A 22,947-nucleotide genomic window follows, 5' to 3' on the forward strand; every position below is an offset into this window, starting at 1 on the left:
GCTCCATTGACTCTACGCTCCCATTTTATAGGTAGAAAAGGTTTAACTAACGTAGAACCATTTTCAAAGCTAATCCATCGATGAAAAAAACTCACCTCATGCCACATGTGTAGAGTCCAGTTGACTGGTTTGCATTGTTTGCAACATGTGAGCTGATAAGAATAATAAGGAAACTTGTCTGACCATCTCATCTTGAATTTCTCCCGGTCTTTCTTTCTCTTTCCTCTGTCTTTCTTCCTCCACCTTGTATTGCACTCCCATCTCGATTTCCATCCTCCACTCGGCCTCACCCCTCTCCTCCTCCTCCTCCTCCTCGGGTCCGCAGGTTCTCCATCAGCAGCAGCAAGAGCGGGAGAACCAGCTGGTTCTGCAGAGGGAGCAGCTGGCCCAGCAGAAGTCTCAGCTGGACCAGATCCAGTCGCTGCAGCAGCAGCTGCAGCAGCAACTGGAGGAGCAGAAGAGGCAGAAGACTGCAGCTGCAGCTCAGGGTATCCAGGTGAGGAGAGGAGGAGAGTTATGCCATCTCATCAATGAGATCAGGCAGAAAAATATAAAGTTGGGGAGAAGAGAAATACATTAAGAATGGATGTCCTGTCCCCTGACCTCTTTTCCTCAAGATTCATAGCTTATTCCCCCAGTACAAATCATATACCAGGGACTTTTTTTTTTTTACAACTCACGCTAGCAAATTGCCCAATAATACTGTCTGTGTGGCCTCTGGACCTGTGGTATGAAACCCTAGGAATACACATATATATTCTCCCCCTCACCTCCGTCCTCCCTCCCCAGCTGGATGTAAACGGCCAGCCCCTGCACCCCTACATGGACGCCCAGATGGGCTCCCGCTCGCTGCCCAACTCCTCATCGGAGATGTGCCTGCACAGCCAGGAGGAGGCGCTGGAGAGCAGGAGCAATATGAGGAAGCACAGCTCCATGAGCCGCCTGAGCCGGGACGACGGGGAGGGCGTGGCCTTCTACGGCTCTGCCCCCAGGAGGATCGTGGACAGCTGCGTGCAGACAGACGACGAGGATGGAGAGGAGAGGTAGGGGTGTGTGTGTGTGTGTGTGTGTGTGTCATGGAGTGTATATGAGTGCATGTGTGTCTTATCTTGCTGCCTTTCATCCCTTTTCTCTCTCCCTCTCTCTCCATCCAGGTACATGATGCGTCATCGCCCCAGGCGGCGTGGTCGTAGCGTGGACTGCTCCGTCCAGACTGATGACGATGAGGAGAAGGTGGAGTGGGAGCAGCCGGTGCGCCGCCGCCGCTCCCGCTTCTCCCGCCACTCCGAGTCAAGCGGAACCACCGCCGGTTCGGCTGCCACCACCACGCCCGCCTCCGATTCCAAGGCGGACCTATCCAAGATGGCCTCCTCCAGCATTGCCGTGCAGACCATCAGGGAAATGTCCTGCCAGACGGAGGTGGAGCACCTGGGCCGCGTCTCCCCGGCTATCCACGTCACCGTGCCGGACCCCAACAAGGTGGAGATTGTGCACTACATCTCGGGGCCCGAGCGGACGCAGAAGGGACAGTCGCTGGCATGTCAGACTGACCCGGAGGCCCAGTCCCAGGGTGTGGTGGCTCCCCAGCTCAGCGTCCCCACCACCATCAGCCCCTACTCTTCCGCCCCCAGTGGCTTGTCGCAGTCGGCCACCTCCGCCGAGGTGCTGGCCCATCAGCGGCAGCAGCAGCAGATGGCAGCCAACGCGGCCAAGTTTGAACGCCGCCGTCCGGACCCGCTGGACATCAACTACCAGCCGCACAACCACCTGCATAACGAGTCCATCTCCAGCCTCATCCGACAGCAGCAGCAGGGCACTCCCAAGTCCCCGCAGGTCCTCTACTCGCCGGTGTCCCCAGTGTCCCCGCACCGGCTGCTCGAGGGCTCGCTGTCCAACGAGAGGCTCAACAAGGCCCACGTGACCCCGCAGCAGAAGTCCTACACGGCCGAGTCGCCCCAGCGCCACCCCTCCATGCCCCGGCCCATCAAGAGCACCCAGAGGTCCATGTCGGACCCCAAGCCCCTCAGCCCCACCACGGACGAGCACACCAAGGCCAGACTGTCCCTGTACCAGCAACAGGCGCTCCAGAGCCAGGTACGCCCACTCAGCTAATGCTCTACCGTAGATAATTGGATAATCATGTTGGAAATTAATTTCCATGTTGAAAAGATAAGGGATATATAAACCATATATAGGGTAATTTGGCCCTTTTTTGGCCGATCACTGTAGGTCTTTGGGCCATAACCAAAACCATAATGTGTACCTACAGAATGTACATGTTGATCTAGCGAATTAGACTTGAGGGCAGGCTATACAAATGTGTGGTGCGTTTTTGTTGATAGATTTGTTACTTTTTGTCGGTTTAAGTTCGATGTTAAGCGATATGGTGGGTTACTACAGTCAGCTAAAGTATAAACCGATCAGCCACAACATTAAATCCACCTGCCTAATATTGTGTAGCTCACCTTCGTGCCACCAAAAGAGCTCTGACCCATCGAGGCATGGACTCCACCAGACTCTGAAGGTGTCCTGTGGTATCTGGCACCAAGATGTTAGCAGCAGATCCTTTAAGTCCTGGAAGTTGCGAGGTGGGGCCCCCATGGATCGGGATCGGGATTGAGATCTGGGGAAGTTGGAGGCCAAGTTAACACCTTGAACTCTTTGTCATGTTCCTCAAACCATTCCTATACAATTTTTGCAGTGTAGCAGGGCACATTATCCTGCTGAAAGAGGCTACTTCCAGCAGGGAATACTTTCCATGAGGGGGCCAACTTGGTCTGCAACAATGTTTAGGTAGGTGGTACGTGTGAAAGTAACATCCACATGAATGTCAGGACTCAAGGTTTCTCAGCAGAAAATTGGCCAGAGCATCACACTGCCTCCGCCGGCTTGTCTTCTTCCCATAATGCATCCTGGTGCCATCTTCTCCCCAGGTTAACAACACGCACCCACCCATCCACATGATGTAGAAGAAAAGGTGATTCATCAGACCTCCACCTTCTTCCATTGCTCCATGGTCCAGTTGTGACGCTCACGTGTCCATTGTAGGTGCTTTCAGGGGTGGACAGGGGTCAGCATGGACACTGTGAGCGCTCCCATACGCAGCAAGCTGCCATGCACTGTGTGTTCTACACCTTTCTATCATCGAACCAGATGGCCTAGACTTGTCTCCACACCTGCGTCCTTCCTTGGAGCACTTTTGGTAGGTAGTAACCACTGCATAGTGGGAACAGCCCACAAGACCTGTGGTTGTGGAGATGCTCTGACCAAATCGTCCAGCATCACAATGTGCTCCTTGTCAAAGTGGCTCAGATCCTTAAGCTGCTTCCAACACATCAACTTCAACAACTGACTGTTCACCTGCTGCCTAATATAACCCCGTGACAGATGGAACAAGCATGAGCAATGTTATTTACTTCATCTGTCAGTGGTTTTAATGTTGTGGCTGATTGGTGTCTACACTAATATACAAATTAACTTTGCAATAAAAACTTTTGGGAACCTCTTGCCTAGAACACAGCCATAACAAACTGAGTACTGTAATTGAGTACTTTATAACTGGAACAGAGCCAGTGGGTTCAGGCAGTGGGTTAATTGACTAAACTTGTATTTTAAAGACATTGTTTACACGGTGCACAGTGTTCCCTTCATGTCGCCATCTTTTACATCTATTACTGAGCTGATGCTTCCTCATCGTGTTTACATCCAAATAATCAGGGACTTCCATGCTGACCGGCCTCTGTGACTTAGAGCAAACAACTCCTGCTTTAATGTCATTTTGTCTGACATTTTATATTTTATGCCTGTTATGAATGTTTTATGTGAAAGCTGCAGTGACTAATCCCATTTGTCGTTCATGGGTTTTTCAGAGCAAACCGTCATCTTTCCATCTCAGTCTCTCGTGACGTCATGGGAAACAGCGGGTTTTTTTCACAAGATATGTAACGTTTAAGTGACCGGGTGGTCAAAGAATATTATCTTCATATTAGATTAAAGTGTAATGATACATTCTGTTATTGAATATTATTGTATTTATCAGCTATTGGGGTAAGCACTTCCGGTACAATGCTATCATTTTTTGAGTTTGTGCTTTTTAAATGAGGATATGCGTCACTGAAATGAAAATGAAAGCCTGTTTTTTCATGGATTTTGGACGCAAGACCAGAGTCCAGCAATTAACTATGCATCACTGTCATGTTATGGCGACAGTTTCCAATGATGAGGCTGGTTCCACTTCTAGAAACAATTTAAAGTTAATGTTTTCCCACAAACATTTAGTTTCAATAAAGTATTGACGATGAAGCAGGACTGAAAATCCTCTGCTTGTAAAGTGTGGGACAGACATTGCTCATTTCTTTTTAATGTTTTCAAACACTAACACTCCACCTTGTCCCTGTGTCTGCGTTTCTCCTTTGTCCTACTTCTACGTCCTCTCTCAACTCCTCCATTCTTCCCCCTCCGCCTTCCCTCCTTCTCTTCTCCCATGCTTTGTCCTTCTCTCACCCATATCCTTCCATCTACTTTCTTTCTTGTGTTTTCACTGTTTGTCTTTCTTGTGTCCTCTTTCCTCACCCCTCCATCTCTTCTCTCGCTCCTTTCTTCTTTGCCACTCCTCCACTCTGCACACTGTATTTCTCAACACGTTCTGCTTCCTCTCTACCTTTCTCCTGTCTTTCCATCTCCCGTATTGCTATCCCTTTTACAACCTTTCTCATCCTTTTCCCTTTTCCCATGCCTTTGTGTTTCTGCTTTGCCTCTTGTCCCACAATCCCTCTCTACCTCTTTATAACCTCTCTCCATTCCTCCATGTCTCTCCTATTTCATTTCCTCCGCCCACTCTCTTTGGTGATACACCCCCTCTTTTCACACTCTTCCGATCCCCTCTTCCTTTTATTTACACACTCATCCCTTGTCTCTCTATCTTCTTGTTTCTCTGTGTCCTCCCTCCCCCATTCCACATAACTTGTCTTGCCCCACCCCTCCCTCTCTCTCTCTCCAGTTGGCAGCCTTGCAGCAGAGCTCTCTGCTCAGGAAGGTGAAGCGCACTTTACCCAGCCCCCCGCCTGAGGAGACCGCCGCCATCGCAGCCCACATGCCCATGATGGCGCCCGGGCTCCCTCAGGTGTACATGCCCTCTGTGCCCAGCCTCAAGCCGGGCTCTCGCACTGGCCTTGCCGCTAAAGCCAGCCTCCTCAAAGACCTCACCCACGAGCTGAAGGCCGTGGAGCAGGAGTCGACCAAGCTGAGAAAGCAGCAGGCCGAGTTGGAGGAGGAGGAGAAAGAGATCGATGCCAAGCTGAGATATCTGGAGCTGGGCATCCACCAGAGGAAGGAGACACTTGTGAAGGAGAGAGAGCGGAGGGATATTGCGTATCTGAGGTGTATGGGCGACACCAGGGATTATATGTCCGACAGTGAGTTGAATAACCTGCGACTGGCTGCTGCGGCAGCCTCGTATGAGACAAACGGCCTTTTGACAGCAAGGCCAAGCACCGCGCCTCTCAGCCAGTTCACCAGCGACCTCAACACCGTGGCCCAGTACCCACCTACCTCGTCCTTCCTCTCCTACCAGTACCCCCAGAGCCAGTCGGCGGCGCCGACACAACAAACAAGTGTGCCATACCAGTCTTCGACCTTCAACCAGCCTCCCTATCCAACTGTGTCTCAGTCCCAGGCACTGCCACAACCCACTCCCCTCCAGAGCCATGGCCCCACTGCAGCACCCTCTTACCAGTCTCAAACCCCCTATCCTTCCCACACTTACCCACAGTCCCACCCCCCCTACCCCCAGACAGACCTAGGAGTACCAGCTGCTCCTCAGCCACAACCCCAGCCTGGGCACACTGGCTTCGGGCCTGCACCACCTGGTCAACCCCCGTACCCCACCCACAGCTCTCCCTACCCCAGTGCTGTGTCCTCATACCCGACTCAGACCACCCCGTACCCTGGGCAGCCGCAGGCCGACATCCTCACAGTCCACCCAGGACGACCCAGGCAGACATCGCTAGCTGACCTCGAGCATAAGATGCCCACCAACTACGAGACAATCAGCAACCCTACCGTAGTGGTGACCACAACAGCCCAGGACTCCACCTATTCCAGTGCAGCTCCCTCTTATGGTCAGTACACTGGCACTACAACCATGGCCAGCTCCTATGGGCCCTACGGCTCAGCACCAGTGTCCAGTAGCTACGGAGGTTACTCGTCTACACCCGCCAACACATACGGCCAGTATACCTCGAGTGTGGCTAATTCTTACGCCCAGTATACCACCACCACGGCTAATACTTACGGCTACACCACCACCACGGCTAGCTCTTATGGCCAGTACACTGCGACAGTGTCCAATGCCTATGGGCATTCGGTCGACAGCCCTTCCACCTACGGCATGGCGGACGGGATGTACGGGGCTCCCGGTTTGGAGCAGAGCATCCCGCGGAACTACATGATGATAGATGACGTCAGTGAGCTGACAGCCAAAGATGGGCTGGGCACGACGGCGGCAGACATGATGCACCACAGCAACAGCGGGCGTTACCCGGGCGATGTCCATGGCCACGGCGGCACCGTCAGCGGCTCGGCACGCAGCGGAACGGGCAGCTCCTCGTACGGCAGGACGGCAGAGGAGGAGGCGGCGATGCAGGAAGAGCTGTACGACCACCACGGCAGGGGTAAGAGCAGCTACAGGCACGGACCTCTAGGGGGCAGCAGCAGCAGCAGCAGCGCAAGCGCTAGCATGGGTGGGGGATCCTCCTATTACTATGACTACGACTACAAACACGGCGGCATCCGCGCTGGGTCGCAGAAACCCTCAGCGTCCTCCAGAAGCCTTCTGGCTCCCGCTGTTATGTCCACCAAGCGCAGCAAGCACAGAAAGCCGGGCAGCATGGAGCAGAAAATCTCCAAGTTCTCGCCCATCGAGGAGGCCCGGGATGTGGAGGCAGACCTGGCCTCCTACTCCCCAGCGGCTGCAGGGGGCTACGCCTCCTCCAGCATCCGAGGGCGACAGCTGATCGAGGACTACGGCTTCAAGAGGAGTACCTACGAGGCCGGCAGCGGCAGCGTCGGTCACGGTAGCCGGTGCTATGGTGCGATGGCGGAGGAGGACGACAGGATATACTACACCTCCACCGGCCGCTCCCGCTCCACCGGCTACGGCATGGACAAGATCTCGTCCAGGGACTACTCTGGTTACCGCAGCCGCTCCTATGAACGGGACGACCGCTCATATCGCTCCGGCTACAGCCGTGGCCGGAATCCGACCCGGCAGTACTCCGAAGAGGAGAGCCCGCTCAGCCCCCTGGGGAAGCTTATGGGTTCTGGCCGATCCTCAAGCTTAGGTTCCGATCCATACGACAGCCGCAGCAGTAGATACCATTACTATTACGGCCAGTACGGCTCCAGCCACTCGCTTCCAGATGTGCAAGACCACATTCGGGACCTTCCCCGGACCCACGTCTACAAACCGGACGATATGTACATTATAGACGATTACCATTGCGCTGTGTCTGACAGCGAAGGTAACTGTGGGACATGAACACCCACACAGTTTCACTACCTTCTACTGCCCCCACCCCACTGAACATCCCCCACCCACCCAGAGGATAGGCTTAGAAACAGAAAGATAGAGAAAGAGAGAAACAGAGATAGTTGTTGCATGCTGGTGTTTTTTTGAGAGTCACTGGGAGATCGTGTATCCGTGGACTGCTGTCTGTCTGTCTGCCTGCCCATCCGTTCTGTCTGTCTTACCAAACACTGGCATGGTTCTGCGGAGAGACAGTTGTCTCACTCTGGTGTCTTTTCTTTGCATGTTCACAGATTCTTTACTTTTCCTTAACAGGGTTTTGTCTTTCATTATATTTGTCGTGCCCTGGCGTTAGGTTTATATGTTTATGATCTCTCTGTCTGCGCTGCAAAATAGCCCACCATTTCAAACTGAATGCTGAGAAATGTTTCCTTTAAAACCAGCTCGTCTTCTTGATCAGGTACTTTCTTCCACTCCAGTCATTTTTACTGGTTTTGGGGAAAAAGGTCTAAACTTAAGACAAGTGGACAATTTTGCAGTTTGTGATTTATTCTTGAAATTGTCTCTAATGTGTAACGTGATGTGTGGATGAATTCTGCATGGTTGTAAAACTTTTATTTTATTTTCTGTCTCTCTTTTTTTCCCATTTTTATTTTCCCCTCTTCTTTTTCTTTTGCATGCGGTTGGTCTTCTACCTCCTTTTTGTCTTCTCTCCCTCCCTCCTTCCTTCCCTTCTCCCCTCCCGTCCTCTCTCAGCCTGCATGCCGCTGTCTCCCAACGACATGGAGATTGACTGTGATCTGCTCTCGGTTTCCAAAGCCTACCATCTGGGCCAGGAGGAGACCGACTGGTTCGAGAAGCCGCGTTCCAGCTCCCGCCACTACGGAAGTGGCCACTCCTCCGGGAGAAGCCGCCACGGCGTCAAACACACCTACCACGACTACGACGAGCCCCCAGAAGAAGACCTGTGGCCCCAGGATGAGTACGGCCACGGTGGACGACACAGCTCCACTCGTGACCAACGCCACCACACCGGCTCCGGGCGGCACTCTTCGTCGTCGCGCCACTCGGACGAGCCGAGGGCGTCCAGGTCCTCCAAGGGCCACCCCAAGGACCCGTCGATACGCCACGACCCCTCAGTGAGGTCGTCCTCCGCGGGGAGGCGCGGGGACTCACGCTCCGGAGGGTACCACGCCTCGGACTACTCCCGGGATCCATCGGGCCACCACCACGGCCAGCGCTCCTCCAGGCAGGGAGATCCACACCGGTCGTCCCGCAGCAAGTCCCAGCCTGGAGACCTCCAGGGACAACAACCAGGTAACTCCCTGGAGCTTCAAATCTCTGCTAGTTTACCTGATTCTGGGTCATCTGTCGTGGGCTTGTACCATGTGTATTTATTTGAAAATGATTCAGTGTGCATGCTTTATTACATTTCTGATATGGTATATATACTGTATTTCTAACATTGGTCCATTTAAAAAAAAAAATTCTGATAGTTAATGGATATATTGAGGATTAACAGATTTGTGCATTCATTCTTTATTTATTTAGCCGTTATTTTCAATTTGTTTCATATGAGACATGACAAAAATATGTTCATTCAACTTATTAATGGATTTGGAAAATATTATGCTGATTGAAAATGAGCCACTCAGGGTCTGGTTATTGATTGATCATGATGCATTTGGAACTCCATAGAAACTAGTAATAAACAAAGCGAGTTCTCACCAACATTATGAGGTCAATAAGCAGAGCAACCTCAATATAGTGACCACTCTAAGGAAACATGGAAGGTTGGTGAGTTGGAGGATTTATTTTTTCCTCCACCTTTGAACTGAATGGAATGATGGATAGATGTAAAAAAGCTGTAGTTGTTCTGTCTGAAAAAGTCACAACGAATGCAAAGGAATTATTTGTGATAGTGAGTGGGCATGCCAGCTTGGAGTACCATACATCATATTTTGCCAACTATCGTTTTAATAAGAGCTTGAAATTTGAACTTTTGGTGCTAAAATCTGTTATTTGTGGAAGATGTATGGTGTTGACTGTGGAATCTATGTGCCACAGCAGGGAGTACCATAGAGAAACAGTAAATAGCTCAAAAATAGTGGCAATTTTGAGGTATGCCATTATGCCAGACTGTGAGTGTGTTTAAATGGGGCCCAGCAGGACAGTAAAAGCAATGTTTTTTTAATGAGCCCAAACCCCACACAGAGATTGAGAGACAGTATCCCTGGTTTAGGTCCCTGGCTGTAACAACCATTGCTCTTTAGAGTTTGTCCCCTCAGGGATCAACAGTTTTTAATTAACTACGCTATGCGTAGCTTTTCCAATTAAATGTTTCTACCTTGGGTGGTGCGCTGGCTTATTGTCCAAAAAGTATTATGCGTAGTCATTACATCTTGGCTTTGAGATCACCATGAACCATGAACACGACTATAAATGAAACGCCCTTTAGGTTGAACACAGACGTAGTGTACAAAATAATGAGTTATGTTTAACAACTAAGGGCACATAGTTCACAGTTAAGGATGCACCATTACCAACAGATCAGATATCGGTCCAACAGTCTAAAAAGGGTTATTGTCATCTGAGAGTATCGACCAATACAAACATATGATACCTCGAGCCATGTCGTATTTATCAGATATCAGAGAATAACTGATTCATAGACATGTAAGATGCATGTAAGATGTTTCTAATGGAGAAGCAAGGATTATGTTTCAATCATTGTGCGATGTTCAAAACCTGCGCGGTCCAGTAAAGGCATTGGATTTAAAAGTGCTTGGTATCGGCAGTTTATTCAAGATTCAAGAGGTTTATTTGTCACATACATATATACATACTTCCAAACATTAATGCAGTGAAATGTCAATGCAACGCACCTGGTGATTATGCACAATATGTTCTCGACTAAACACAAAAGCTAACAAATTTCTACCTGACCAACTAACTGAAACTAACTGATTCCTAAAACATAATGCAGTAAGTAAATAGAATAATATAGAATAAAATAAAATAAAATAAAATAAAATAACTCAAGGAGGTAATAAGGAGTGGGGGTGTAACATTTAAATAAAGCCAATATACTTATGTATATGGGATAGGCTATTATGTATATACAGATATGTGCATTAAAGTGGCGTAGTGTGTGTGGAGATATACAGCACAGTATACAACAGTACTACACAGCAATACAGTAACACCGAACAGAACAGTAATACAGCACAGTATGCAGTATCCTAGAACAGTGATACAGTATGCAGTACAGTATGCTACATACAGTACAGTAAGGCAGTGTGAGTGACTCAGTACTTTTTGTTAGGACCCCTGGTGAGGTCAGCGTTGACAGTTCTTATGTCTTGATGTAGAAACTCCGTCCCAGTCTCTGTTCTCGCTGTGTGGCTGTGGAGGCTCTTGCTCCACCGTAGCAGCTGGAACAGTCCGTTGTTGGGGTGGTGAGGATCCTTCATGATGCTGCAGCTCTGCTACGACACCTCCTGATGTATAAGTCCTGCAGGGAGGGGAGGGTAGTTCCAGTGGTACGTTGAGCTGAACGTACCACCCTCTGCAGGGCCCGCCTGTCCTGAGCAGTACAGTTGCCAAAGCAGGCAGTGATGTTGCCTGTCAGGATGCTCTCCACCGCTCCAGAGTAGAAGGACTTGAGGATCCTCACCGAGACACTGAATTTCTTCAGCTGAGGTGGTAAAGATGCTGCCTCGCCTTTCTCACCAGAGTGTCTGTTTGTAGAGTTCATGTTAAGTCCTCTGTGATGTGGCCTCCCAGGTACTTGAAGCTGCTCACCCTGTCCACAGAAGTCCCATTAATCACCAACGGCGCATGAGTCCTCGGTTGTAACGTAGGTCAACATCTCCCTGGCTGAATCAGTGGTCCCGTCCTGCTTCAAGAGGTCCACCGTCGTTCCTGTCCCGAAGATCGCCTCTCCAACCTGCCTGAATGACTACCGTCCGGTGGCCCTCACCTCGGTGGTCATGAAGTGTTTTGAGAGGCTGATTAAGGATTACATCTGCGCCTCTCTTCCCCGCACCTTGGACCCGTTGTAGTTCGCGTACCAGAACAACAGATCCACGGATGACGCGGTCTCCCAGGTACTGCACACCACGCTCACGCACCTGGATGGCCAGAAGGGGGCCAATGTGAGAATGCTGTTCATTGATTACAGTTCAGCTTTCAACACCATAGTCCCCACCAGACTGGCTGTCAAGCTGATGGAGCTCGGATTGAATGGTCCGCTGTGCACCTGGATCCTGGACTTCCTCACAGGCCGCCCCCAGGTGGTCAAGGTGGGGAAGTACATGTCCAGCTCCCTCACCCTGAATACAGGATCCCCCCAGGGCTGCGTCCTCAGCCCCCTACTGTACTCCCTGTACACACATGACTGTGTGGCCAGGTCCAGCTCCAACACCATCATCAAGTTTGCTGACGACACCGTGGTCGTGGGCCTGATCACCGACTGCGATGAGAAGGCCTACCGCGAGGAGGTGGCTGACCTGTCACTCTGGTGCCAGGACAACAGCCTACACCTGAACGTCAGCAAAACCAAGGAGCTGATTGTGGACTTTAGGCGTGGATCACAATCAAGGACGCACGCACCCTTGTTGATTAATGGGACTTCTGTCGATAGGGTGAGCAGCTTCAGATACCTGGGAGTCCACATCACAGAGGACTTAACATGGACTGTTCACACAGACACTCAGGTGAGAAAGGCGAGGCAGCGTCTCTACCACCTCAGGCAGCTGAGGAAATTCCGGGTCTCGGTGAGGATCCTCAAGTCCTTCTACTCTGGAGCAGTGGAGAGCATCCTGACAGGCAACATCACTGCCTGGTTTGGGAACTGTATTGCCCAGGACAGGTGGGCCCTGCAGAGGGTGGTGCGTTCAGCTGAACGTACCACTGGAACTACCCTCCCCCCCTTGCAGGAGTTATACACCAGGAGGTGTAGTAGCAGAGCCCGTAGGATCATGAAGGATCCTCATCACCCCAACAACGGACTGTTTCAGCTGCTGCGTCAGGCAAGCGCCTCCGCAGTCACGCAGCGAGAACAGAGAGACTGAGACGGAGTTTCTTCCCTCAAGCCATCAGAACTGTCAACGCTGACCTCACCAGGGGTCCTAACTGAGCCATGCACTAGGCTCCACTACCTACTGTACTGTATGTAGCATACTGTACCGCATACTGTGTCACTGTTCAGGGTTGTTCGTGATGCCGTATTGCTGCGCCGTACTGTTGTATACTGTGCTGTATTATCCCAAACACTACCTCACACTATTCACATTCACATGCCACTTTAATTCACATGCCACTTTAAATGCACATATCTGTATATACATAGGCATATTCCTTCTATCTATTCCATTTTATTTCAATTTATTTTTATTGTATTTTATTCTATATATTTTTATCTCATTCTATAAGTATTCAACTTACTGTATTACATTTTAGGAGTCAGTTAGTCGGTCTATTAGAAAGGAATTTTCAACTTTTATTTTTATTTTTTTTTCCTAGGACATATTGTGTGCTATCACCGTTGTGTGCTATCACCATTGAATAGCCCAACAAGTTGGGCTATTCAATGTTGACTTTACTCGGCGAGAATCACTTCACTGTAATACTGCTTTTAAGTCCAGGAAAAGACAATGTTTAAGCCATTTTACAATGTTACAATTCAAGATGTCTAGTCTCATATCACTGAATCCATATTATATATATGATATGATATATATGATATAGCTCTAATCACAGTTATACATTTGAACTCTCCATTTGTCCGTCTGTCTGTACATCCATCCATCCACCCAGGCTCTTCCAGATCCGGTAGCAGTTCTACCAGGGGACAGAGCTCCAGCGCCGGGCCTCCAGGCTCGGGGCGGCAGGCGGGTCCGTGTTCCCAGACAGACGGGGTTCCGGGACAGAGGACCCAGCTACAGCAGCAGGCCCAGACGTCGGCAGCCAGGCCGGGGCAGACAGGCGTGACTGGGACCACGGGGCCCCAGCAGCAGCCCCCGGCCCAGGGTCAGGGCATGGGCATGGGCATGGGCATGGGCATGGGTATGGGCATGGGACCCGGCCAAGCCAAGCCAGGCCAGATGGGTCCAGCCGGCGGACCCATGGGGCAGACCAGACAGACAGGACCGCCAGGCACCACACCAGCCACCACGGTGAGTACCATCATGCCAGAGAAGAGCTCAAAGGGTAGTAGCAATATGGTCTTGGTCTTAAAGGAAGCAATGAAATATAGTTTCAGTTACTCTTCCTGCCTTGACTCATAGATTGGTTGATGAGATGAATAAAACAAAGGCAGTAATATAAATATATGTATGACCGTATGTATATGTATGTGACAAATAATCTCTTGAACTTAAATAGAAAGATATTTAACCTGCTTTGAAGGCCAAAACATGCTCTCAGTAGCGGCACTGTGGAGATCTACATCACAGGGGATTCTGGGTAAATCTTTCCTGTGGAGGCTCACAAATAGAACAAAACATCCAACACGTCCAAAAATGCAATAGCTAATTGTCTAAACATATGTGTCGATCCAACACTGTTTGCTTGAACGAGGGACGATCTTTGGATTGTTGTTCGAATCAATCAAGATCCTGAAGAAAACCAGATGGTGGACCTGAAACCTTGCAGAGGACTTGGAAGTTCCTGGAATGGATCCTTGGAAGGATCTGGAAGAAGCAAGAGCGATCTGGAAGGTCCAGGAAGGACCAGGAAGTCCTACCTCTGGCCTCAATGCAGTTGATCAAAGCCGCCGGCTTTATCTCTGTATCCAACCCCTTGTTCCGTCTTCACCTTCTTCCTCCTCTTCTCAGCGCTTTTCTCGTCTTGCGACTACTCAAAGCATTTTCCAGTACGTGCCTCACATTCAGACACACATTCATATGTCGATGGCGACTCAACAAGAGCAGTTAGGGGGTTCACTTTCTTGCTCAAGGACACTTGAATGTGCTGCCAGGATGAGCCGGGGATCGAACCAGGAATCCTCTGATTACTGGTAGACCCAGCTTTACCTCCTGAGCCAACGTCGCCCCCAAGAACAGTTGGCATTTCTTATCTGCTCCTGTGATCCACGTATCCACGCCACAGGTTGTCTGTCTGGTGGGGAGCGACCGCCGTGGATGTTGTCCGTCACTGATGTAATTTGCCGCCGCCCCCTGGAAATGGGATTGCTGCGTATTTTAACGCTGTGAATATCAGGGAGCTTCCAGTAAAGACTCAGTTCTCCCCCAAACCCCGAATTAATTTAGATATTCTCAGAAACATCCGGTGAATGTGTTTATCAGTGGATTTTATTCAAGAGCTGTCTCTTTGGATACTGTCCAAGGGGGGTAATGGTCTTTGTACTGTGGAGCCCACGAACAATGTTCAAGCTGTCTGAGAGGATAATGAAATATATTTCATAAAGTCTGCCGCCTCGTATTGATCACGACTTGGTCTACAGGATGTCATAAAAAAACGGTAAAATAAAAGCTAGTTTCCATCTTATGAACGTTGGACTGTGCACAGACCCATTCACTTCAATCTCTGATGTTGGGGATCCATCCTGTAATTAAAAGCATTGATTAACCGGCGGTGAAACGATTCAGAGCCCGACGCCGAACGGACACAATGCATCACATCTGTCGGACTGCAGCGCCGAGTCGTTGGGGAGCAAATATAAAGTGTGATTATTTGGCCACGGTCCAGCCTTGGAGAGCGAGTGCGCAGCATAAAGCTATTGAGCGTTTCCAACAAGCGGCGGGGTTCGCGCCAAACAAAGGAAATCTGAATCTGTGTATTCCACCAAATGCATTTTACGTATGCGAGGAATTTTTTGCGTTTCTCTGCAGAGAATTGGCGTCGAAAAAGCTTAACAGTCTGGGAAAATAATATATTTTAAATGTACTGTAGTAGGTTCTACTGTGTTATGATACCACTATCCCACTGTGCCAAAGACCCGGTAGTATTCAGCATTTGCCATCAGTGGGAAAGGTAATACCCGGGTTTTTATCGGCTCCGGCTCAGATGTGAACAGGACACACGGGTCAACCTGCTCATTTCGGCCCATCCGCCATGTGTCGCACGTTAACGTTTTGGATGCCGGCGCGTAAATGAGGGGAACATCCCTGTCTCTGTATTCTATCGTTTCAAATCCCATTTTCACAACTTTTTGACTTTTTTCCCGCCTGGGGGACCATGACACGTTGTGAGTGTGGGGACCTAACTAATGGGACCACAGCAGAGAAGCCCCACACTCCCCACCGGGCCCCGAGACACTCCGGCACCGCCCCAAGCCGGTCCCCGAACCGGAGGAGCGTCTCCGCTCCCTGCCGCTGACGGAGCGCTGTAGATACACCAACCATCCCCTTCTTTGGAACGGCTCTTTGGTAGCAACAGAGGGAAGCCGGTCTCAACGGGTGATGAGACCTTTGTGTTTTTGAAGTTTTACACTTTTATGTTTATATTTCTTTTTTTTTCATCTCACTGGAAACAGGACACGCCCCCTTTCCGCCGTGTTCGTGATGTCGGACGTGACACATCAGTAAAGAAAAAAGAACGGCATTTCTCCTGGCAATGGGATCGCGTATTTGTTTTATTATCAGGAGGTTCCAACCTTTCTTCCTCTGCGACCCCAAGAGTGTAGAGGAGAGAGGGCTTTGTCCTGTTCAATAACAGGTATCGATCAGTTGATTGGGTGAGATATTTATTGATCGCTCGGGGCGTTCTGCAAGTCTCTCTCACGGGGTGAACTCAGAGACAAACACTGTTTGACAACGGTCCAACGGCATCGAACCGCCATTCTGCTGCCACAGCACAACGCAGGGCAAACGCTCTACCGCTCCACTTCTGTCTCCCTCTCTCTCCGTCACTCCGTCTCTCTCTCTCCGTCACTCCGTCTCTCTCTCTCCGTCACTCCGTCTCTCTCTCCGTTCCTCTCTTTCTTTCTGACGGCTGCTCCGTCCTCGACTCTGTCTCTCTCTCTGTCACATGAGGAGATGCAGACATTTGGAAATTTTCATCAGTGTAAACATCACGATTCATTCTCATCTGGCATTACTCTCCCTCCTCCCTCCCCCTCCCTCCTAACAGGTAAAGGTTGACCCTCCCCCAGTGACGGCCATCGGAGCCAAAGCAGCTCCCAACATGGCCACCAAGACCCCCCAGCCCCCCCTCACAGGCATAGGTACAGTACACACACACACACACACACACACACACACACACACACACACACACACACACACACACACACACACATTTAATTAGTCATTAGTTGGTAGCACTGACAAATAATAGGTGAAGTTGGTAAGGTGAGTTAATGATTTTGACATATTTAGTTGGTGAGTTAACTGACTAGTTAGTTAGTTAGTTGGTGAGTTAACTGACTAGTTAGTTAGTTGGTGAGTTAACTGACTAGTTAGTAAGTTGGTGAGTTAACTGACTAGTTAGTTAGTTAGTTGGTGAGTTAACTGACTAGTTAGTTGTTTGATTCATTGGTTAGTTATACTGACAATTCGGTTTTAGACATTTTAATGTCACGTATCTAGTTAGTGAGTTGAGGAGGGAGGTACGGTGGCCATCATGTTCATGTTCAAGCTCATAGGTCCACCTGCTGATATGTCACAGTTTGTATTGGATCCACCCCCCCCCCCTCTCTCTCCTCCAGGCTCTAAAGCTGCTCCCAGACCAGGTGGTATCGGCAGCGCTGCAGCAGGGCAGCCCGGCATGGAGGGGGAGGGCATGCTGTCCAAGATCCTGCCTGGGGGAGCGGCGGAGCAGGCCGGCAAGCTGGGCGACGGTACTACGAGCACACAACCATAACCAGGACATAACCCTAACCAGAACCAGCATAGAACCGGGACATAACCATAACCAGCATAGAACCAGGACATAACCATAACCATAACCAGTATAGAACCAGGACATAACCATAACCAGCATAGACCAGGACATAACCATAACCATAACCAGTATAGAACCAGGACATAACCATAACCATAACCATAACCATAACCATAACCATCATATAACAAGGACATAACCATAACCAGCATATAAACAGGACCTATCCATAACCAGCATATAACCAGGACATAACGATAACCAGCATATAACCAGGACATACGTAACCATAACCAGCATATAACCAGGACAGATGTTTTTATTATTACTCTGTTTGACAGCTGCTGCTTTCTAACCTTCCATCCTTCTTCTCCTTCTTCTCCTTCTTCTCTGCAGCCATCTCTGGTTTCGGCAAGAAGTTCACCTCGTTCTTCTGAGGTGCTGACGTTCAGGTATAGTGTACACCTGATCTGCGTTCTGATTGGCTGAGAGGAGATTCTGGAGCCGTCGCAGTTCAGATTAAACATCGCCCTCCAACACCGTTGCTATTTTATTAGAATTATTCTAACAATCTGAAACCGTCGCCTTTTATTTTGATGGGCCAAATATAAATACATGTATTATTATTATTGTTATTGTTATTAATATGAATACATCATTGTGTGTGTGTTCTTGGTCTTGCAGATATGTGTAATTACTGATGGAGGAAGTCGCGAGGCCTTGTACCAGAAAAAGCCATGAACCACCCATGATTTTGTTTTGAGAGAGAGAGAGAGAGAGTGAGCGAGAGAGAGCGAGAGAGAGCGAGAGAGAGCGAGAGAGAGCGAGAGAGAGGGAGAGAGAGAGGGAGGACAGGAGGAAGGGAGAGGAGAGTCCAGGAGACCTGAGCAAACTGGTGAGTCGTGTTGGTTGTTGCTGCAGATATTATCATTTTAATATTTCATCATTGAACTGTTTCATAACGACTCAGAACCACTGACGTATGATGAACGTGAGGAAGCCGCTCCTCAACTCCCCAGGACTCGAATAAAGACATCTTCACATTTTATTCCCTGTCAGTGTCTTTGAGAGCGATGTCCCCATTTTACAAAGAGCTAAATGATTCTTTTGGGGAATTGAAAGGGCTTTGGAGGAGCAGGTTATGACGCCCAGTCACTCATCAACATCAGCTGGGACTGTCGCTGGATTCCCAAAATGAAACCAAGCTATGTCATGTAGTCATGGTGGCATTTTTCTGTGTTCACTTGGAACCTCATCGGTCGTTTCCATGGCAACAGTTATTGTATATCGACATGGAAAAATACACTTTAAATGCTGGTTTTTATTTCTATTGCGTTTTAATGCCGAGTTAGAAACGTTGAAACATGAAGACGTTCAAAAGCCAAACAGCACAAAAGTCTTCAAGAGTGGAACGAACCTAAGCCAAGAACATCATGTTTTTGTTGAAATGTTGGTTCCTCTGTCGCAGCCATAGGGACGGGAACCGCAGGACGCCGCCTGGCCGGGCCCCACGCCGGCAGAGAGACTCCCCCGCTCTCTCTGGAGGGCCAGACAGTGAGTACGGGGCCCGGAGCCGGCCCGCTGTTTTATACTTAATCAAAGGCCCCGAGAGCGAGGGGGCTCGTTCACAAAGAAATGGCTCGCAGCTGCTGATAGCACCGTCAACTGCACCGTCAACTGCACCGTCAACTGCGCCCCCCTGTCGGCAGCGTCTGAGCAGGTGGCACAGTGCATTACACTGTGGGTTCGATTCCCGCCTGGGGCGCTGGTGGCACTGTGCTCTGGTGGGTTATCTCCCAATGAGGGGCCTTTCTGTGTGGAGTTTGCATGTTCTCCCCGTGCTCACATGGGGTTTCCTCCATGGAACACCAATAAGGACCCCCACCCAAAACATGGGGTTTCCTCCATGTAACATCAGTAAGGACCCCCACCCAAAACATGGGGTTTCCTCCACGTAACATCAGTAAGGACCCCCACCCAAAACATGGGGTTTCCTCCACGTAACATCAGTAAGGACCCCAAAGATTCTTCGGATTCACAAAATATATTATGATAATAAAACTCTTCCCACACATTTCATGTTTTGCATGAATAAAATGTGTATCTTTATCTTTTTTTTACTAATATATTTGGTTCTGACTGACGTAGGGGGTTCTGGGTGGTGCAGGGGGCTCTGGGTGATATAGGGGCTTCTGTGTGACATAGGGGGTTGTGGGTGATGCAGGAGGTTGTGGGTGATGCAGGGGGATCTGACTGACGTAGGGGGTTGTGGGTGATGCAGGGGGTTCTGGGTGGTGCAGGGCATTGTGGGTGATTCAGGGGGTTCTGGGTGATGTAGGGAGTTGTGGGTGATGCAGGGGCTTCTGGGTGATGCAGGAGGTTCTGGGTGACGTAGAGAGTTCTGGGTGATGGTGGTGGTTCTGGGTGGTGCAGGGGGTTCTGGGTGATGGAGGTGGTTCTAGGTGATGCAGGGGGTTCTGGGTGATGCAGGGGTTCTGGGTGGTGCAGGGGGTTCTGGGTGGTGCAGGGGGTTCTGGGTGAGGCAGGGGGTTCTGGGTGATGGAGGTGGTTCTGGGTGATGCAGGGATTCTGGGTGGTGCAGGGGGTTCTGGGTAGTCTTGGTGGTGTGATGCTCCTCAATCAATTCAGCCACTGACTCATGTGACTGATGCACAACTCTCTCTCGCTATATATATTTATATATATATGTATATATATATATATATATATATATATATATATATATATATATATATATATATATATATATATATGTATATATATATATATATATATATATATATATATATTTATATATATATACAGTATATATATATGTATATATATACTGTTGATCTCTACTGTATCTATTTGTCTACTTCTTTTTCTCTTCTATCTGTCTCCATCTCTCTCAACATTTTCTTCCTATCCATCCTCCCAAGTATCTTCACCTTCTTTCTCTCCCTCTTTCCTCACCCTCTCATCTCTCTCTAAGCTCCTTTCTCCTTCATTCGTCCATTCGTCCATAATTCAAGTCCTCTTCTTCTGCTCTGTCGTTCTTTCCCTCCCTCCATCTCACTCTCCTCCCTGTGCTCAGTGAGTCAGCTCTGTGTGTGTGTGTGTGTGTGTTGCATTTAGCCACAGTATCTTTGGGCACAGATGGAGGCTGGTGCCAGACTTGTGAAATAATACAAGTAGGTCAGACTGAGCTGAGCAGATACTGCGGCGGGGGCGAGGCAGGAGGGGCTTTTATTGTGAAAGAACACTCTGCTGATCTTTCCAGACTTTTCAGAACGACATTTCAAACTGAGCTGATTTTTATCCTCAAACACCAACAAGTCACAAAGTCACCAAGCTATGGATTCATATCTTTCTTACACTAAGTAAAACACCCGCAGCTAAGTCAAGCAGAGCTGTAAAACGCAGCATTGATCACTATTAGAAAACAACACCAATGAAGTCTAGAAACTGAGGAAAATCAAAAGGTTTCATTGAGCGACATCTAGTGGAGAGGATGCAGATCAACACCCTCCCCACGGCGGTGCAACATGGCGGTGCAACATGGCGGTGGCTCCCGAAAAACACCTCCCTGTCTCGAGCCGGTGTTTGGTTTGTCCATTCTGAGCTCCTGTAGAAACATGGCGGTGCAAAATGGCCGCCTCCGTGCAGCCGTCTTACATTTCTGCCACAAGTGGTTGTGTAAGCTGCACACGCTGCACGCGCTGCACGCGCTGCACGCGCTGCACCGCACACGGACGCAGGTTTGTGGTTGAAGTAGATTTAAACCTTCGTTGAAAGTTAAAAACAAGACTCATTATTTATATCCTCTGTCTCCATCTGGTGGCAAGATATGTCGTTGCACCAAAGCTTGACTGGCCATTCTCAAGAGCGTGTTCTGTTTGGCCAAAATGATGACAACATGTGATGGTTTTACTCCTCCTCCTCCTCCTCCTCTTCCACCGTCACTTGTTCAACAAAATGTAAAACCTGGAAGGGAAACTGTTTTTTCTTTCACCTAAACCCTGCTTCCCAGTCTCTGGTATTGAGAGAAACGTTGAAGTTGATCCAACGACGCATTTCTAACCTCAGCAAACCGCTGCACACCACAGCGACCACACGGACGAAGGTGGTGCTGTGATGCTCCGTCCTCTGGATGCAGGATCAATTCAAAGATTCTGACGATGCAAATCACCTGAGTCCTCATGAGCCCAACACCTGAGTTTCCCCGTCACCAGGTGGAAACAGCCGGTTTGGGCTGCTTGTAACCTGCTGTGTTTCTTCTCCTGCAGATCAATCCATGGACTTCCAGCCAAACGTCGTATTCCGAGCAGGATTCCCGCCCACTCCTCCACCCTCTCTTGCCAAAGAATCCGAAACGGACTCCACCCACATCTCCCCTTGCGCCATCGCCGCCTGAAGCCGACCTGGGGGCTGGGGAAGAAGAAGACGAAGAAGACGAAGAAGATGAAGAAGATGAACACCTCTGGGCTGTATGACCACATAATGACGGAGGGATGGAGCAGGGAGAAGGACATGCCTTGTTTTCGCCGCTCTGCCTCCGCACCGCAGGGGGTGGGGCCGTCTTCCCTGGAACTCCACGCAGCGGCAAAAACCATGGAGGCGCCTCGGTCGCGTGCGGCAGCGGCTCCGACGTGAGGACGCAGAAGAGAAAGGAAGCATGACGGCCACGAGGCGGGATTCCAAAAACACCAACCGGCGGTGCTCCACCATGACGGTGCCTAGTTTAGGATCCATAACAGCTCCTCTCCTCACCTCCTCTCCTCCTCTTCTCCTCCTTCCGTCTCCTCTCAAAGAACAAAGTGACAACACCCGGGGAAGGAACTCTCCGTGTTGGTGGCTTTTTCTGGTACCCACCGCCTCCGTCCTGGCGGTGACGGAGGCGTCCAACCACCGCGACTATCTCTACTTACATTCCGAAATGGAAGCACTTCCTTCCTCCTCCGCCCTCAACGCTCCCTCCGTGTTTTCTGAATGCCGACTCGTTCTTTGGGTTGTTGTTGTTTTTGCTCCGTCCTCTTCGTGTCTTTTGAAGAAGAGTGAGATGAACAGACTCCAGATGCATGAACTTTACAAGACCTCACACTGTTCATCCCGACCTGCGCCGCTGCCACCGCCCCCCCCGGCGGCCAAAGCTCTCGGAGGAAGAGGAAGTGGCACCGGCGCAGGAAGGAAGGGCGGCGGCCGCGCGCAGGGGGGGGGGGGGGGGCGGAGCAGGGCGTGGCCCCCGGGCGTTTCCCCCGGTTGCCGTTTCCCGCCGTCACGAAAGCCATGAAGACGAGGCTGCCGCGACCTTTGGGTTTCGACGTGTCCGTTGTCGTGGGCGACGGCTCTTGATTCGTTTGTATTTTTTTAAAACTTGGTTTCTTATTTCTTATGTTGCAGGTTTGTTGTTTCGCCTTAATCATCTCATCTTATCATTTGTTTGGTTTATTTTTTTAAAAGTAACATATTTGATATTATTCCACGTTTACTCACAAGGATAAAGTGTATTTTCAACGTACTTGGCTTTTTTATTTAGGGAACGACATCAGAGTCAGCTCTGATGAGATTCA

At 49.7% G+C, this 22,947-nt stretch overlaps 1 protein-coding gene across 1 annotated transcript in view; it reads left to right on the forward strand.

The window, feature by feature from the left end:
• Positions 1-17,811, forward strand: part of bsna (bassoon presynaptic cytomatrix protein a) — a gene marked incomplete at both ends in the record, with an annotated part of 107,606 nt that extends 89,795 nt beyond the window's left edge. The window contains 9 exons of the mRNA XM_080015781.1: positions 326-496; positions 790-1,043; positions 1,155-2,094; positions 5,000-7,520; positions 8,345-8,842; positions 13,346-13,704; positions 16,622-16,715; positions 17,199-17,330; positions 17,771-17,811. Of these exons, the coding sequence (XP_079871907.1) occupies positions 326-496; positions 790-1,043; positions 1,155-2,094; positions 5,000-7,520; positions 8,345-8,842; positions 13,346-13,704; positions 16,622-16,715; positions 17,199-17,330; positions 17,771-17,811 (5,010 nt within the window). The remainder of the gene's footprint in view (positions 1-325; positions 497-789; positions 1,044-1,154; positions 2,095-4,999; positions 7,521-8,344; positions 8,843-13,345; positions 13,705-16,621; positions 16,716-17,198; positions 17,331-17,770) is intronic.
• Positions 17,812-22,947: the final 5,136 nt, after the last annotated feature.

This window comes from Zeus faber (assembly GCF_960531495.2).
Source record: "Zeus faber genome assembly, chromosome: 15".
NCBI classification, from domain to species: Eukaryota; Metazoa; Chordata; class Actinopteri; order Zeiformes; family Zeidae; genus Zeus; species Zeus faber.